Genomic DNA, 18927 nt, shown 5'->3' with positions numbered 1-18927 from the left:
TATAGATAAGTCTACCAGATGGTATAGTCCACTGGGCAGGTTTTTCCATCAGGGTGGACACTCGCGACGCCACAACATGCCACCTGATGGCAGAAGAGGGGCTCTTTACAGGGCTTGGGAGTGGACTGAGACATCACCTGCTTGTGGTGCACCAGCTGCTTGCGGATCTTGCGGGAGTAGAGGCGGTCCAGGCTGCTGTTGCCTTTGGAGGACCGGCCGGAGTTCTGGGACTGGAGGCTGTTGTTGATGAAGCTCCACTGGTTGCCTGGATTCAACCAGGGACAGGAAACGCAGAGCCACGGTCAGAATCAGCCTTCGTCATTATACATGGGGATGGTTCAACACAAGGCGCAGGTGCCTTGTGTTCTTAGTATGATCAATAATCTAGTCTTATTGGCTTTTCACTGACCCTGTGCAAATCATATCTGTCTAGGTGTATTTACAGAAAGACCTGGGAACCCAAATATATTTTGAAATAGAGCTTTGAAAATGGTCACCCCTTTTGAACACGGACCACATAACGCAAACGGCCCAAATGGTTTGGTAGAGGTGAATGAGGCCCAGTGTCTGTGTTGCGGTCAGTCCATGTACCCGTGTACGAGCGCTCCCTATCCTTGCCGTTGAGGTGCTTCTTGGAGCCCGCCGCCTCGTCCTCCACACTGGCGACGTAGTCCAGCAGCCTGGACACCAGCATCACCACCCAGCTGATCATAGGCACGTCCAGCACGCCTATACACACACACACACGCACACACCTGGAGGGTTAGGACCAGGACTGATACCAACAGTGACAACAGGAGGGAGCGAGCGAGCCAGGATAGCATTGGTCCAATAGGAAGGCTGTATTTTGGTCAGCAGCCTTCGGCATTTTGGATGGGGGTCTTCCTACAGGCATAAGGGATCCAACCGTAAACCTTTCGTCAGCGTAGCCGTTGTTTCTCAACTTTTGAGAACCAGTGCCGTGACCACGAGACCACCCTTCCCCACATCCTCTGTTCTTTCATGGGGTATAAAGGATGGATGGATTGAGTTCGTATCCCCAAGTTGAGGGGAAAGGCCTGGTTTCATTTTGCCCAGAGGTGATGCGTGTCCCAGGTCGCAGTGCTCACCCTCAGTGCGTCTCTGGGCGGCGGCCAGGGGCTGCTGCAGGGGGGATAGCAGGGAGTCCAGCAGGTTGAGGAGACCCTCCAACACCCCACTGTTACTCAGGGAGCGCTGGCCGATACAAGACAGTAGCATGAACACCCTGGAGGAGGCGGAGAGACACACCATGGATCAGGGATTGGTTCCAAGTAAAAAGGTACAAAGAAAACTATTGAAAAAAAATATAGCAATATGCAATTTTCTTTTCGACATCAAAAAATCTTGGCAAAGGCACCGAGACATAGAAACCTCGATCAAACTTTATGCATTTTTAAAAAGAAAAAACTTAAATGTTATCTCAAAGCAAAGTAAAAGCAAACAATATATAAAGTATACAAAAAAGCAGTGTGTTATAGGTGCTCCCAGACGTCCCGACACTTCTGGAACTAAAACACAACTTCACTCACACTGCCCTCACGCCAGCCTCCCCTCCCTCCCTCCTTCACACAACACCCACCGCCCCGTCCTCCTCACACCCCGTCCTCCCTCGCTCACACCCCTCCCGCCCTCACCTGTCCTGGGGGAAGACGAGCAGCTGCTCAGAGTTGTAGAGCTCCTGCAGCACATTGGAGAGGAACTGGCCCCACCAGCGCTCGCCGCCACACAGCTGCACCAGCAGCAGGCCGGCGTGGAGGCGGATCTTGGGCGTGCCGCTGATACACAGGTGCTTGAACAGATCCTCGCACGCCCTGTCGTGGAAGGTGCTCTGCAGCACCGCAGGCACTGCGTGGCCTGGGGGTGGGGAGGTAGGGGGAGAGAGGGGGTGGAAGGAGGGAGGGCAGGAGGTAGAGGAGAAAGGAGGAGGGCGTGTGTAGAGAGGGGGAGAGATGGATGGCAGGTTAGTTGGAGGGAGTACCAGTATTACAAGGTTAATCCACCATGGAAAACTGTATACACACACACACAAAAAAGTACAGACATTTGTTGGAAAAAAAAAACATCTATTTAGAATGAAGTTCCTGTTGAAATGTGTCTTTGAACCCGTCAGCTCACCGTTGTTGGAGTGCAGCAGGCTGAGCAGCGTGTCCAGCAGGTACCGTATGACGGTCCTGAGCTGCTCCGTGGAGGAGCCCTGGACCAGCTCGTGGGCGTCGTGGTGGCCGCCGCCGCCGGCCCCGGGCGGGACCCTGCGGCCGGCGCCAGCGACACGCGCAGCCTCTGCACGGCGTGGTGCAGCCAGGTTGAGCTGCAGCTGCAGCTGGACGCAGTCCTGGTAGGCCAGGAAGACCCGCTGGTCCTCCTCCACCGCCTTGTCGGGCTTGCGCAGGAAGTACTGCGCGTTGTTGGCGCTGTTGAGCGGCGGCAGGTCGATGTTCTGCAGCAGCGTCTCCAGCCGGTGGCACGCCAGGTTGTACCTGCACAGGGGAAGGGGCGCGGCTTGAGGCGGTGAACAGAGGGTACGCTAAACATAATAAGCGTTGGGATAAGCGTTGCGCGGCGTTCATCCCAGAGGGGGATGTTCAAATTCGAATAGGGTTCTCTTTCCTGACATTGGTTTTGTCGTCACGCTGGGAGATTTATACTTTTATACATAAATACACATCATTTATAAGTAGTACATTAGTACATCAAATACTGGACGATCATAAACTGTACATTTGCTCTATTTTGTTTTGTAAATGCACCCTTAGAACAATAAACAATAATTTGGGGTAGTAAGAGGCCCCCCACCTGCACTGGATGTCCTCCTGCAGGGCCACCATCATGGCCAGGTGCTGGTCCACGTCGGGCTGGCCCGCCGCCTCGCTCTCCCCCCTCAGGGGGTCGTGGAGCAGCTTCAGCTCCGTCTCCCAGGGCAGGATGTAGGTGTGGCCGTAGTAGAAGCCCAATGGGATCTTGGCGCGGGCGTTGGTGCTCCCGTATCGGCCAATCACAGTGATCTGGGGCAGGGGGCGAAGAGAAGGTGAGGGTTCACATTGGCAGAGTTTCTTGAATAGGGGGTCAAAAGTACTGTTTATTTCTTTGCGATAAAAATAATGAACAGAATAAGAAAAGATATTTTGGAATGACTCCATATTGAATTGAAAGACATCCAAAACAAATGTGAAATGTGGGTAGACACCGGTACATTTAATTATGGAGCAGGTGGGGGGAGAGGGAAGGCATATTGGGCATGAATGACAGTAGAAGGTGGACAACGGAAAAAATAAAACAAGTACCTCTCAACTAGGAATCAAACACCCTTTCCACTACACTATCACGAATCAAAGCAACTACTGAGCATTTTAAATTTTTATCTCATGCAACACAGATCCGGGTTAGCACCGGGTCGGGATGATAGCAGCCCGGCTGTCGGTCACACACACACACACACACACCTTCATGAACCTGCAGACGGGGGGCGGCAGCAGGTCGTGCAGGATCAGGGAGTGGGTGCTGATGTCGGTGGCGACCACCAGGCGGCGCCCGTCCACCTCCTCGCCCAGGGTCCAGATGTCGATGGACAGGGAGGCCAGGTCGGCGCAGGTGGGGATCAGGGCGTCGGTGAGCAGCACGGGGCGCCCAAAGTCCAGCGTCACAAACCGACGCGCTCCTGGTGGGAATGGAGGGGGGCGAGAGATGATGGAGGTGTGGGTGAGTGAAGAGAACACGGGACATACGTTAAATTAACCTGTAATGGTCCGTTGAGCAAGAGATGGAAAAATGCCTGTTTAATCTCAATCTTGGGTTATTATGGTGTTTTATTTGTATTAACGCATACGTGGAAAAACAGTTCTATACATTAAGAATACGATTGTTTTGCTATAGTTATAGTTCATTCTTTAAGCATAGTATTCATACACAACGATGTATGCCAAAGCAGCACTATTCTATAAAAGCATTCCAAAAAGTCAAAGTGATGCAATCTTACCAGAGTGCATGCGCTCTATGATGATGGACTGGTGTGGAGGGGGCTGCAGGAAGTGGGAAGCCTGGGAGATCGCCAGTGCTAGACCACTGCCCATAGAGCTCTGCAACAACAACAGGGATTTTGTCACACAAATATTTCATAAAAAATACCAAGTTGACTCTACTATCAAAATAAATGAATATACGTTTGTGTCATCATTGCCTATTGGCTCATTAATCAGCTATCCTAGTCAAGCTACCAACTGTACTGACAACACTTCCAAGCTGGCTAACCAGCCCGCTCTGTCGTGCTACTCACCGGCTTGCTCTTCTGGCTGCTCTTGTTGTGTGCCACCAGGTTGACGGGTCCCGGTTCCATCATGGAGCCGGGGAACAGGTGCGCTAGCTCGGCACTGAAGGCCGCCGACACCGCCTCGTTGGGCGGGGTGAGGGGCGGGGTCATGAAGAGGGGCGTGGTCTTGGGCCGGGGGCGGGATGACGTCCGAGGGGTGGATGAAGAAGCCCGGGGCTGAGACCGGGTTGGAAGGCACTGAGTTGTGGATGGGCCCCACTCGGAAGCAGCCGCCGCTGCAGACGTGGTCTGGTGCAGCTTCGCCTCCAACTTAGCCTTCTGCGGGCAACAGGCACCGAGAGTTAACTACAAGCTAGGGGTAAGTAGACATCACCTTGGCATACCAAGAAATACCTAACTACTAGCTAGTTAGTTAGCAGTTAATAGAATCCAAATAGCCTTCTGCAGGCAACACACACCGAGAGTTAACTACAAGCTAGGGATTAGTAGACATCACCTTGCTGTACCAAGAGTTAACTATGTAGTAGCTAGTTAGTCCGTTAGCAGTTAGGAACATCCAACTTGGCCGTCTGTGGGCAACAGGCAGCGAACGTGATATTTATTGTGATGTTGTGTGATGTTTATCACTTTGTCTGGTGCAAATTATTTGCAGATTAAACACCAAGTCAACAAACACAAACTAGGGTAAACGGTGCACGTTCAGTAGCCAACAGGGAAAAACATAAGCTAGTACAAAGAATGTTGTTCAAAAAATACTAAAAATACGTTTTTTTATTAAGGTCCAAAATCCCAAATTATTTGATCACAGCCTCCACCCTTCGAATGTCAACTATCCCCTTGAGCTCCTATTCTAGCAAATGCAAGGGTTCCCTCGAGTGAACCGATGAAACTGTGCGCTGCCCGTTGGGCCCCTGACCTGCTGCTGCAGCTTGAGCAGCTGCTGCTGCTTCTCCTGCAGCACCTGCAGCTGCTGCTCGGCAGACACCATGGCGTGGGAGAGGGACTGCAGCGCCACCTGGGCGCGGAAGCTCAGCGCCGTGGACGCCTCGCCCACCGAGCCCGTGGACAGACGCCCACCGCGGGGGGTCACGCCGAACGTACTCACTGGAGGACAGAGGGGCGAGGGGAATGATCAATTACCGGCACGGAAATAGGAAGTAGGCGTAGCTCGCAAAGCACATTCGATCACAACCGATGGAGGTTTTGATAGGTTCAGGTGGAAGGTCAGAGGTTTAATATGTCATTTTTGACACGGGGGTCTTTCAATCCATTAACACGAATAAATGGTTTGACAAAGAGGGGAAGTAGTTCTTTAACATGGAAGTTGTGGTCATCAACCCAACTGAAAGTGAAAATCGAATCATACTCAGACGATCGATCCGACTCATGTTGGTGTAACACCATGCGCAAACTGGTCCCTGAACAGGACTTACCAGTTTGTGTAGAGATTTGCAGGAAACGCCAACTATGTGCTGAAGACAAACGTCCTATACAAACAACTCAGCGATTTAAGGGTGTGGAGCTGACCTGTGAACATGCTGGCGTCGTCGCGCTCCACCCGGGTCCCGTCGCTGGTGGAGATGCAGCTGAAGTGGAGCGGCTCCACCTCTAGGAGCCCCGTCAGGGCTGTGAAGCTGCCCTCTGCGGCCGCTCCTCCACTCACCTTACCATTACCTGACACACAATCACACAGATTAACAAAAAACACACACACACACATTAACACCAGCACACGTCAAACAACACAAATGAACACAAGCCATACAAAACACAGTAACACAACCACACGCCATACACCACACAACACAAATGAACACAAGCACATGTCAAACAACACACACACACACCTCCTACCAATCAGTGGGATGTGCTCTAGAACTAGGCACAAGCCTTTTCTATTGAAGGCACTAGATTGCCAGCCGGCGCCATCACTTAAATGAGATGGTGTGTCGTAACCACATATACATGGTGTACACCACCACACATCAACGCACCCCAACCCGACTCATCCTACCTGAGAGGATGTCTGAGAGGTCGATCTCGTCCGACTGCACTCCGGTGCTGCTGTTGAAGGCATTCTTACAGGATGACCCACTGACCTCCAGGTCAAAGAGCACGGGGTCAAAGGGCGAGCTGTACAGACCATATCTGAGAGGGGGGTTTAAACCAGGACGTTCATTAACACGGACGGCAGAGAAAATAAACCACAAAGCAGCTAAAGATGGTTTTAGGGTTTAAGTGTATTGGCGACGTTCCAATCCCATCCCAAAAAGGACTTTAATGTCCGTGATGTAGCTGTAGGCATCCTTTACGCAAATCTAACCCCTACCTGCTGCCTAATGACATGTATCTGAATTCAGAATTTTCCACTTTAGATAAAAGCCTCAGCAGAATGACAAAAATAGTTGCCTGGTCCCTTTACTCTGGGAACCATGCACCCACTACCTGGCAACTAGATCAACTACAACAACATAATAGGGATGTTTTGCTTGAATAAACCAACTTCTTCAATTGAAGAAGAAGTGCGACCAAACACAACTCATCCTCACTTGAGGTCTACCCAGCGGCAGTGCCTACCTGGTCTGCAGCAGCGCCTCTAGAGGCGTGAGGCGGTCCTGCAGCTTGCGGGACACAGCGGTGAGCAGGGAGGCGCAGGCCGTGCTGCAGCTGGCCAGGTCCTCCTCCTTCACATAGTTCAGCAGCACAAAGTACCAGAACACCGAGCCTGGGAGAGAGATTTGACTGATCAGTGGTTTATATTCTATCTCCTTCGTTTTATCTTATAATACAGTTATTTTTAGATTTCCATTATTTTATCTACAAAGTGCATGTTGTTATTCTTCCCTCAATTGATTCATAAACTGCTTGGGCAATGTAAATATTTATTGACCAAGCTCTTTTTAATTGAGAATTATGAATTAAGAGACAGAGACTGAGACAGAGGCAATGCACAGGCAATGCTAACCTGCATACCGTGCTCTCTGAATGCGCTGTGCTTGAATGTGTACAATGCAGTATAAATAAATGGGTCTTGTAGTTCAGCCGAGCCTAGGGACTCACCGCCTGTCGCCGCTGCAGGGAGCAGAGGCATGTTGTCCAGAAGAGCCTTGAGAAGGTCTGTGCCGAACCCCTGTTGGCTGGGGTTCCCTTTGCCGTTACTGAAGCACGAGTTGGAGAGAACACGTTAGGTCCCCGCAAAACTGCAAGTTTCACATTGCGACTACCAGTTAGGTGATTCGATTAAACATGGTCATAAGATGCTTTGATTCCGAGTGGCTGACGCACAATGCTAAACTATGAAATGTAAAACTAGAGAAATGCTCTTAATATAGTCCACCCGTAAACATCATTGACGTACCTAATACACAGTGCAAGAAAGCGCGCACATTTGTGCGCTATACTGCGGCCGGCCTCGAAGAAGCAGACCCTGACGATCTCCGTCAGTCGTTTCCTCGTCTTGGCCAGCAGGCCCTCCTTTCCTTCCCTCAGGCTGCAGAACAAGAACAGGTCACATGTAAGAAGGTTTGGTATGAGTTCATGAAGATCAACGATTTGAGCTTAAGAAGGCTATTGTGAGTAGTAGAAAATGATTTAGGGTTCCAAGTGACCTATGGAAGAGGCTTTAGGACTCCAAGAGACTTTTAGTAAGGTTCCAAGTAACCTACGGCACAGCTTAAAGGTTCCAAGCATCCTGTGAAGCCAATTTGAAGGGTCAAAGCAGCTTGTGGAAACACCTTGAAGGTAAGTAACCTGTGGATTGGCCTTACAGGCTCTGAAAGAACATTTAAGTTTCACCGTTCCAAGTGTCCTGTTAAAAAGGGGCTTGAAGGTTTAAGCCCACCCGTCCCCCCTCTAAAAGCAGTTTAGCATATAGGTTTACATCTCTCCAAGTGGCTTGTTCTGTGGTAACACCTAGTCTCTAGGGGGTGGGTGGTGGTGATACCTGGTCTCTAGGAGGTGGGGGGTGGTGTCCTTGACTCACCTGCAGGAGCCGTTGGAGTAGACCCCCGCCAGCCAGCACAGGATGTCCAGGATGAGGCTCTGTCCGTGCTCCGTGCCGGGCCCCTCCTCGGCCCTCTTACAGAGGGCGCTCAGCAGCTTCTCGTGGAAGTCCAAGAACTGCAGCATGGCACAGCGCTGGACTCTAGGGGGCGCACAAGTATACAAAGACATGGTTGGTTTGCTTTCTACCTAAGACAGGGGGACTTCTAGGGGAATCCTCGATAATGATTTTGCATAGTCAGTCTTGTTCTTCAGGCCAGACCCATCATCGAATCAAAAACAATCCTATTTTTATACATATATGCGGCTCAGTGACGTATAATATATGGGGCTTTTGCTTGGTTTGAATGCTTGAAAAGTATCAAGGGGACCAGGTTCTTCCACAGATGTCTGTGGACGAGGCACAGCATATCCGCTAGATGATCCAACCACCTGAACTACAGGTTCAGTTTTCACATTCATGTCATCTGCATTAAATTTCAAATTGCGGAATTGTATACATATGGATAAGGACGGGGGGGTATTCAGTGGCGTTCTCATATGTTAACTATGTGACTAAACTGCATTCCACGTTTTCAACATGGGTTGTGAAGTAGGGTTCCAGGAGTTACTTCGAGGGCGTGCGCCAAGTTTAAATTATTCCAACTCACAGAGTTGCTCATTTAAACTAAAACAAATTAACCTATTAAAATCTTAATTACTGGTCGGATTTAATCAGGTCTTAAATCAAGCTATAATAATGTGGCCTGGTGCATTATACACAGCAACAATCTTTGTATAAATCAAACAAAATGTCTGGCCACTGCTTTCTGAAGCTACTACCATATATGGGCTGTGGTTCCTGGCACTGCTACCATATAGGGCGGTGGTTACGTCCATTTACTACCTACAGTATGACAGTGATCTCCTGCAGTTTACTACCATATATGGGCGGTAGTTCCTGCCGGTTAGTACCGTACATACAGCATTGGTTCTCACCTCTCTTTGGGTATTGAGGTCTTCTTGAACCTGCGGATGGTGACTGACACCTCCTGCCAGCAGGTCACAGCCCCGCAGGCTGTCAGGCTTCTTGCAGGGGGTGCCTGGCTCTGACTTTGATGTGGAAGCCTTGTCCTACACACAGAAACAGAAACAAAGACACAAACTTAGCCAAGCTATACAAACCTGTTTGAAATGTTTTTAAAACCAAGTAAGCAAACATACAAAAAAAGATTAATTTCGTAAGATGAGCAACTGTAAGAATAGAAGCTGATCAATAAATCCATCCCTATCATATCGTGAAGACTAGATATTCCTCAGTTCCACCTATTCAAACCCGTCTGACCTGGGCCTATGGGTTATCTCCGCCTGCTTGCCTTAGAGGCCTGGTCTTAGGGTTAGAGTCACTCTGGTTCCCAATCTTAGGCCCACGGCCCGCTACCTTGGAGGCCTTGCGCCCTCTGCAGCAGTGTGGGACAGCGAGTGGGTCTTGGTGCTGATGGGCTTGGCGCTGGGCATGCGCACCAACAGGCCGCGGGCTGTCTTCGGCATCTTGTCGCTCACCGCCTTGATGTGCACCAGGAAGGAGCGGTACTTTCCCCCCGCCATGCCTACACACAAACCCAGAACACACAACGTTTAAGGGGAGACCTCAAAACGCAGAGCACTTGGTACATCCATATAAGACACACACAGCAAGCACAACATCCATACGCTTAACCCACCTATTACTTCACCAGATGCACGCATGGTTTAAGACACTTTCATTACCCAGAACTACCCTGTGGTTAACTGTGAATTTCTTGAATAAACCTCTTGAAATCCAACGCACAAAGTACTACAATTAAGAGCACTGTTTGAAGCGGCGGGAGGTGCAGGTTTCATACCTCGTCACCCCATGAAAGAGGACCTGATGTGCGGGTCACCTTTGACCAGCTTGGGGCTGGTGAGACTCAGCATGCCGGCGTGTCCGGAGAGGTCCAGTCCGCTGGCCAGCCACACCGGCCACACAGGATGTCCTCCTTGTGGTCCTCTAGGAAGGGACACAGCATGGAGCCTGTGGGGGGAGAGGGGAGCAGATGTGTTGGGAGGAGGAGAACACAGTGGGTGGAGATCAGTGATCACCAACCGGGGGAACACCCCGGAATGGAGGTACAGGAGCAGTATATAGTATTTTGCATCATGTGAATACACCAAGCTTGAATGGGGAGGGGTGGGGGTGTGAATCATTGTCAGTGGTTTGTATCACACACACAGTCCTTACCTGGGGTGTCCTCCACATCCATGAAGTGCATGTCCTCTGAGAATTCATAGAGGAGGGGCTGTCCGTTCCTCTCCCCATTTGCGTGCAGTGCGTGGGACAGGGGAAGGAGATCTGTCTGTCCACCGCCGTCTCTGAGGGAAGGACGGTCGGACACAGAGTTAGAGTAGGGCCCCGGCTAGGAGCAGCTGAGGTAGCAACAGAACCAACTAAGTGACACAAGCGTTACTACTGCATAGTGGTTCCGATCACCACCACCTAACCATCACCACCACTATGCTGTGGTGTGTTTCCGGTAGGATTTTTTGTTCGGTCAATTTCTGCAATTCTTTCGTTACCGGTGAGGTTGGGTATGGGTTAGGCTTGTTTTGGGGAGCGGTAGAGTAGACTGGGAGTTATTTTGGAGTACGGGCGAGGAGTTGGGTTAAGTTAGGTAGGGGGTGGGGTTATTTGTGGTTACGAGTAACGTTAGTGGACGAGCAAGGTGAGGCGGGGGTGTTGTTGGAGTAAGGGCGGGAGACGGGTCCTCCACCGCTGACTTTCCCCAGGCCCGGGGACCTTGTTCTTACAGCAGGGTGACCTGGATCTGCGGAATGTTGGTGATGTTGGGGTTCATGAGGAACTTGAAGTCCACGTGGCCCACCATGCAGGCCTTGGGCAGCACCAACTCAAACACGTGCTCGTCCCAGCTGGAGCTGCACAGAGGAGAGAAAGGAGAGCACACACACACCATGAGTGGTCACGGGGGGCTGGATCTGATGCCCGCTGAACAGGTGCGAGAGCATGATGACGGGAATTTTCTAGATTTATAAAACCCCACTCAGAGTTGAATCCCAAGAACCGGGATCAGAGAGGTATGTACCTGTCGCTCTGCAGCTTCCAGGTGCGTGTGTGCTGGGCGGCGTCCCCGTGGTGCTGCTGGTGGAGGTGCTGGGGGTGTCGCCTCTGCTGCTGCTCCTGCTGGACCTCCACCCAGCAGGGGGGCACGGTGGCAGAGAAGCGGGGCGTCAGCGTCTCGAAGCGCGTCAGCTCCACCAGGGAGCTCAGGCTCTCGGTGGTCGGGGCCTGGTCACCAGGAGGTCTACTCCTGGAGGGGGAGGGGGGCAGGAGGAAGAGAAGAGAAGGAGAAAGAGGAGAAGAAAGGGAAGGTAATGATTGTGTCAACATTTTCTTTGATTATTCATTTACATATTTTAGCAAATAACTTCATTCATCGACCAAACCCATCCAAATTAATCATTTCAGTCTCCCTCCCCACAACATTTAGCAGGACTGAGGACTGATGGTCGGCTCCTACCTGTGATGCCAGGGCTGGAAGGATTGGAGGAGGGCTTGGACCCCTCCAGCAGCTGTTCAACCCCTTTAGACAGGGGGCCGTCGACAAACATGTCGCCGTCGTCTAGATCATCACACACACCTCCAATTTGAAGGAAATGAAGTTCTCCACCTGGGCAGGACGGCAGTTAAGAAAAGATCGACTGTGAGAAAAGATAGACTAACCTTTTAGTACTCGATTAGCATATTATACATTCTATTATACATTGCAGATAATCCTTTTTTTTTTTACATATTTTTTACATATTTTTGTTTGTTCTATTATAATATTGGGTACATAGTTGGACATATCATGGCAATTCGAATTAGTAATATTTCACTCTTATGTCTTGTTTTAATTGCGCTGTCGTTTTTTGCTGCAGTACATTTCCATTCAGAGATAAACCAGATGTCATTTTACAGCACCTTCAAGCCATCACACAGGCAGCCTCAATGAGCTGGCCTTCTGCGAGGTCCTCACTTGCGTGCAGGCACACAGGCGGTCGGTCCCGGAGCAGTACCGTCACAGAGACGAAGGGGTCGGTCTCCTCCGTCGAGCCCTCCTTCTTGGGGGGCTCCACCTTGGCCAGGATCTCCAGTGTGGACAGATCCAGTATCATAATGTAGCCGGCCTGCGTGGTCACCACCAGGTGTCCCAGGCCCGTCACAGCCGCCCGCCGCCCCTCCTTGGGGCTGGACGAGGCGGAGGCCGACGGCCCCGTGAGGCTCTCTGCGGGGGCGCGCCGCAGGCCGTCCACGCCGACGAGCCCCCGGCCCCGAAGCCGGAGGAGACGCCCCTTGGCGCCGCCGTGGAGGGCCCTCGTCGGGGGCCCCCTCCTCGCTCTCGTCCTCCCGCCCGTCCAGCACGTCCGGGGGCAGCAGCATGAGGGAGGTGACGGCGTCGCGGGGGTCCCGGATCTGCTGCACCTTGACGGGCTCCTCGTCCAGCGTGACGATGCGCGTGGAGTAGTTGAGCTTGTAGAGCGCCAGGTAGCCCCCGCCGCCGCTCCCCAGGGGCCGGCTCTGCTGCTGCTGCTGCTGGTGGTGCTGGGGGGGGGGGGGCCGGCGGGAGGATGAGCGGCGTCTGCGGCGGCGAGCAGCCCTCCACCCCGTTGGCCAGGGAGGGGTGCGCGGGCTCTGGCGGCTGCTGGCTGCAGAGCGCCGAGTTGAGGCGGTTGAGGTTGTTGAGCGCCTCCACCTGGTTGATGGCGCTGAGGCTCTCCACGCCGCACGGCTGCAGGCCCACCAGGAGGTGCACGCCGTCCCAGCACGGCGTGATGGAGTCCACGTACAGGTTCTCCTCCTCCAGCTGCCGGGGCAGCCGCAGACACTGCACCAGGGCGCCGGGCCGCGGGAGGCCGGCGCCCGGGGGCGCCCCCAGCGTGCTCCACTTGTCGCCGTGGGGCCGTCAGGCCCGCCAGGTTGGCGGCGGCAGTCGGCGAACTGCTGGATGTAGGTGATGGGGCGGGTCTTGCAGGAGGAGCTGCTCGTGGCGTGTCGAACTCCATCTCGATGATCTGGGGCACGGTGAAGCCCTCCTCGTGGAGCCCCTTGCTCATCAGGTTGTTCATCTGGGCGAACACCTTCCCCGAGGACTTGGCGTCCTCCGCCTCCTTTATGCTGTGTACAGCAGCAGCACGGGCAATAGTCCTGCGCGCCGAGGGGGGCGTGGGGCGGGGAGACCCCCTCGGGGTGCGTGGCCGGCAGGGGCGAGGGGGGGGCGCTGGTCCCCATCTGCACGGGGCTGCCGGGGGTCCTGCAGGGGGCCGTGGCTTTGAGTCCTGAGAGGGGGACAGTCGGTGTCCGGCGGGCCTGGCGCGGGGCCCGCCGTGGGGCGGGGGGTGCCGTGGGGGCGGTAGCTGAGCATGCCTCCAGGCCAGCAGGCAGGGAAGGGAATGTTGTGGTGGTCCTGGAATTTGTCCTTGGCCTTGTCGTGGCCGTGGGGCTTGTTGGCCTGGTGGCCCAGCGAGGGGTTAGGCCCCCAGCTCCTCGAGGTTCTTCACCGTGTCCTCCAGCACGCTGGCCACCACCTCCCACTGCAGCTTCTCCGGCTGCTGCAGCACGCTGAGCGCCGTCACCCCCAGACTCACCTCCATGCCCTCCCGCTGGGACGCTTGCCTAGGGGCACAGGGAAACCAATGCACCGGTTTAACAGGACGCTGTTCATCCTGTTTTACAACTTTGGCTAGGACTACTATTTTGCATTTTACCTCAGAGGAAAATCGACAGACTAGACTTCCCATTTTTAGAAAAGAACTTGATTTTGCGTACCTGTTACCGACTCTGATCTGGAATGCTCTTCACTGTCCGAGTCCTCCAACTGGTCATCACTGGAAAAACAACACACACACACATAAGGGGCAGACATTAAAATTGAATAAAGATACGTTTCATTGTGCAGGGACCAAATATCAATGTTTTCATTTGTGTCACTGTTCCCTTGGTGTGTTAGGATCCTAGCTTCAGTGACTTTGAAAGATTTTTAGGAACACCAGTGTTTCCTCTATATGCACCTGGCAGAAATATGACCGCCGCAGCTGAATCTTTTTTTTTAACAAGAGGAGAGGAGAGCTACATATCCAGGTCAATTCACACACTTGCGGGTAAAGCATATAAACGGAGAGGAGAGGAGAGCTCCATCTTATCTTTATATTATTTTGCGCTACAGACGCTTCATATCAGGGTCACTCCACACACCTGGGTAAAGCATATAAACGGAGAGGAACTTCCGTAAAGTTGGAAATAAATTGGCAGATTCTGAGTTCGTTGTTCAATGGATCATCAGTGAAACATCGTTGTGACACAATTGAGTGTAGTAACATAGAGAACCAGCTACAGCATTGTTTTCATCCAAACGAGCCGTCTTTAGCGATCGGTGAATTGCATTGGCTTCTATGAGCTGTCGCTTTCAGCCGCGAGCTTAGGGACCGTCTGCAAAGTGCAAAACTGAAAACGACCACAAAGGCTGATTTCAGTAGTGTCGCAACTGTTGACTCTAAATCCCCAAAACGTTTTCCATATAGGCATGGACTCTTTATGGTCTTACTGCAACCTTTAGTTTTGAAAAATATATCTCTACTTATTTTTAACAAATTTATTTTTAGCATAAATATCAATATAATTTTTTTTTGCAACAATTTCAGTAGCGTTGCCATTATGACTCTAGAGACCCAAAACTTGTTCAATAGAGGCATGACATCTTTATGGTCCTACTACAACCTTTGTGATGGGGAGAGGGGAGGGAGTGGGAAGATGCATTGGTTTTGAGGGACAGACCTTTCGATTGTTGTAATATTTGTGTTATGTGACTTTACTGTATAGAGTGGTTGTTGATATCATATATTTTTTTGTTAAATAAATGTAAATAATTGTTTTAAAGATTATACTTGTGATGTTAAATCTCTCCATATTTCCCCTGCTCATTACTGTGCACAAATGTACTGTATGTAAACCCTTCTGTTTCCGGCAGACACATAGAAACCTCCTGGCAGGGTGCGCACAAAAGAATAATTGCGAGCGAAGAAAAACAACAACATTTCACCTCTGCTTGCAACTCCATCCTAGGGGAAACACTGAACACATGTTGGATCTTGGCTTCAGCACATGGTATTGTCTTAGCATCAGTGCGTTAGCCTCCTTGTGTCATCAATTTGTTGGGATTTTAGCTTCCCTGTGTTAGCACCATCTATCATGCTTACATTTCTATCGTGTTAGCTTAAGTGTGCTAGCATCTATGCATCGGTGTGTGAGCATCTTAGCTCCGGTGCGTACTGACCTGTCTCCCTCCAGCTTGGGGAGGTCTGAGCAGGTGGAGGGACTCCTCCAGCCAGGCCAGGGTGGGCCTCCGGGAATCTGTCAGCATCTGCTGGTTGTGGTCGCTGCCACTCTGGACGATCTGGCTCAGGATGGCCGGTCGTACGGGTTGATATCGAACTCAGGTGCACTGGATTCAGGGTTATGCAAACAGTGTGTCACCAACAGACGTATCAAAATACAGCCAGAGATAAAGGGTTAATGCAAGTTAAAAGTCATTAAAAAAGAGTAGACACAGGCAGGTGAACTCAAGACGGACCAATGCCGTGCCCTACCCTCATCATCTTGGAGACGTCCCAGATGCAGATCTTGCCCCTCTTTGTGGCGGGGCCAGGAAGTGGGGCAACTCCCGAAGCCATAGCAGGCGATCTGTCTGAGGCGTCTGCGCCGCTGGGAACTGGGCGGGGCTGGTTGCCAAAGTGACCGACAGCGGCACGTTCTGTGTGTGCTCACCCTTCACGAACGGGACAGTTTGGGGAATGTCGCTCATGTTTCAGACCTGGTGGGAGAAGCAAGGGAGAAGAGTGAGAGACAAAGAGGTACATCTATGAGAGAGGGGACTGCAGTGGTGGTAGACCGACGGTGAAAGAATATTATGGGAAGTAAAATACAAAGATGCTTTAAACTAAAAACATTTAGACAACCATCGATTGTTAGGTTTGTATTATTGTGGAATATGCAAGAACCGAGGGCAACTATTTTAGCGTTAGCCATGTAGCTAATCATGCTACACCTACAATTGAACAAGTGCCTACACAAGGTTAAAGTTAAAGGTCATTCGCTAAAGGAAAACAAGTATATGCTTAAGTTGGAAAAGACATTGGCCAGACGATACGTAGTACAGGTTTCACATGGCTAAAGACATCGTCTGAAGGAAACCAGAGATAGTGGTGTGACTGACCAGGTTCATCTGTGGGCTCCCAGCAGACCAGACAGACGCTGCAGGTGAAGCACATGGCCCGGTCGTCACCCTGTAGAGGCCGGGCTGCAGGGGAACCGGAGTGATTATGATGCCTTTCCACCACAGTGACATCTTTTAACAATTCTTAAAATACACATTTCCATTTTTTATCAAGTAATATGCTTCTATTTTGATTTCCAATGCATTGTTTGAATAGCTGCCCAGCAGGAAAAGCACTATAAATAAAGATTGATGGATCAATAAAGATGCCTTTAATGGATTTTAACCAACAGGCGGGAAACATCACCACACAACTCGATTCATGAATTCTTCAAAAAATTGTAAACCAAAACCAAAAGCACTCATTGGGTGAATTAACAGTTCAGGCTATATACGTGTTGGGGGCTCCGGAGAGGGGTACCTGGTGGTAGAAGCCAGCCTGGGCCATGGGGTCGGGCTGGGCCCAGCGGTACCCGGCGTGGGGCCAGGATGTGAAGGTCTCCCTCCGGTTGGCCTCACTGTACATCAGTGACCTGTAGGAAAGCACACACATTTTTTATAAGCTTTATTATTGCACTCATTATGGGGACATGTTATCCTGAATACAAAGTGACTTAGAGTGGGGTTTGTTTTTTTGAGTCATGTTATTTATGTGAAGGTAGGGTTCTGGCTAAAGGATGCCTCAACATTAGACATTAGACAATGATGTTCAACCCCAGAATCATCAGTAAGAAGTCAAACACCCGAACCTAATCCTGCTAGATCATACTAGTGTTTCCCCTACATGCAGCAATCCAGCAGTGCCACTGCAATCAGCCAGGAACAATTTAAGTATTTGAAATAATGTTGGTCATCCTGAAATGCAATTCACACACACACACACACACACACACACACACACACACACACACACACACACACACACACACACACACACACACACACACACACACACACACACACACACACACACAAAGAGCGAAAGGTAACAGTGACTTAACACATTTGGTTTTGTAGAACAGAAGTAACAGTATTCTGAAACCCAGATAATGGGTTGGCTACATATTGCACTGTTGTATTGTTATGGAACCATTTCTGTTGGAATAGTAGTAGTAGTAGTAGTAGTATGTGTACATAATACATATACTACTGGAATCAGTGATCAAATTAGCTGATAACTCTCTTCGTTCGCACACAGATGTATATTACATTTACACGTACATATAAGCACCATGCAAACACATCGCAAACGTGCTCAACATAGTGCGCCACACACACACACCACTGCAGGAAAAAAGCTGTGTCAAATTACCGACTACCACAATAAATCCTCCATTTCATGTCAGAAAGACTTAAAATTAAACTGTTTTGACCTCACCAACAATCCACTCCGAGATTTCATAAATCAATAGAGTTGAACCAGTATCTCAAATGATCAAATCAGTGTACTTTTGATGTATTATCAAAAGATAACAGGATTGTCGGGCGATCTTTCCGCCAACGTAACATCGGACGGAGCAAGAATAGTTGAGCACACCAATGCGCTGGTCTCAATCTCTTGTAGTAAAGCCTTCATAGTAATTCATTCAACATTATATTTACAGTAAACTCCTTTTAGGGAGATGTCAAACTCAAAATACAGTAGTACTTAGTACCTGTATAATTGAATACATCAGACAAATGGACAATAGAAACCCCGGAACAATGACGTCAATAGTCCAACTATTCAATGAGATGATGTTGTTCATGACTCTGTCCCAACGCGCATATATAGCAGAACTCTTATTATATTAGAAAAATTGCTGAGTTTCACGGTATAAATAACCTCTCCTAGGCGTTAGCAATTATTGACTACACCGAAGAACCTTGACCCAGCTTACCTAAGGCTGCTACTCATTATGTGGACCACTCCCGCATAACAGCTCGACAGTCACAACCATTTCTACAGACCACGGGGGAGTCAACCAATAACATCCATGAAGACTAAACTGGTTACGTTCATTTAAGATCCTGATGAATGCAGACACCCCCTAACATATTCTTGGTGCAAGTATTCAAAGGTGAAGGTGCAGGTGGAGTAGGGGTCCATCATGTGAGCAGCAGTGGCTCGCTCAAGGGTCACTCATAAGAGATGGGGGGGGGGGGGGGGGGGGGGCTTACCTGTCTACAGAACGACCAGGCCCCACCCCCAGTTCCGGTCGGGCGCTGGCGAGGAGGTAGGAAAGGCGGTCCATGATGGAGGAGGCCACGGAGAGGGCCGCCACGTTCTGGTTGATCTTCTTCAGCTCGTTGACCACGGCGCCGGCCACCAGCCTCAGGACATGGTGGGGGAGGTGCAGGGTCACTGTGGCCCACTGGTGGGGGGGGGGTGGA

The 18927-nt window shown here is 50.7% G+C and overlaps 1 protein-coding gene across 1 annotated transcript in view; it reads right to left on the bottom strand.

Moving 5' to 3' along the window:
* Positions 1–18927, bottom strand: part of birc6 (baculoviral IAP repeat containing 6) — a 96896-nt gene that overhangs the window by 69054 nt on the left and 8915 nt on the right. Inside the window, 49 exon segments of the mRNA XM_030379557.1 lie at positions 138–265; positions 619–729; positions 1110–1246; positions 1656–1875; positions 2137–2498; positions 2815–3023; positions 3462–3676; positions 3995–4094; positions 4292–4462; positions 4464–4546; positions 4549–4603; positions 5202–5389; positions 5813–5959; positions 6300–6433; positions 6863–7010; positions 7346–7443; positions 7644–7775; positions 8268–8429; positions 9266–9321; positions 9323–9400; positions 9698–9876; positions 10192–10272; positions 10275–10322; positions 10530–10628; positions 10631–10660; positions 11059–11092; positions 11095–11221; positions 11389–11587; positions 11590–11613; positions 11824–11975; positions 12323–12360; positions 12362–12656; positions 12658–12866; positions 12904–13245; positions 13248–13304; positions 13306–13332; positions 13334–13462; positions 13465–13815; positions 13817–13945; positions 14098–14170; positions 15616–15653; positions 15655–15755; positions 15758–15773; positions 15890–15981; positions 15984–16119; positions 16121–16152; positions 16555–16624; positions 16961–17087; positions 18715–18908. Coding sequence (XP_030235417.1) covers positions 138–265; positions 619–729; positions 1110–1246; positions 1656–1875; positions 2137–2498; positions 2815–3023; positions 3462–3676; positions 3995–4094; positions 4292–4462; positions 4464–4546; positions 4549–4603; positions 5202–5389; positions 5813–5959; positions 6300–6433; positions 6863–7010; positions 7346–7443; positions 7644–7775; positions 8268–8429; positions 9266–9321; positions 9323–9400; positions 9698–9876; positions 10192–10272; positions 10275–10322; positions 10530–10628; positions 10631–10660; positions 11059–11092; positions 11095–11221; positions 11389–11587; positions 11590–11613; positions 11824–11975; positions 12323–12360; positions 12362–12656; positions 12658–12866; positions 12904–13245; positions 13248–13304; positions 13306–13332; positions 13334–13462; positions 13465–13815; positions 13817–13945; positions 14098–14170; positions 15616–15653; positions 15655–15755; positions 15758–15773; positions 15890–15981; positions 15984–16119; positions 16121–16152; positions 16555–16624; positions 16961–17087; positions 18715–18908 — 6363 coding nt within the window.

Source organism: Gadus morhua, chromosome 15 (genome assembly GCF_902167405.1).
Source record: "Gadus morhua chromosome 15, gadMor3.0, whole genome shotgun sequence".
NCBI classification, from domain to species: Eukaryota; Metazoa; Chordata; class Actinopteri; order Gadiformes; family Gadidae; genus Gadus; species Gadus morhua.
Note: the sequence above shows the minus strand (reverse complement) of the source record. Positions and strands in the feature narration are given on the sequence as shown.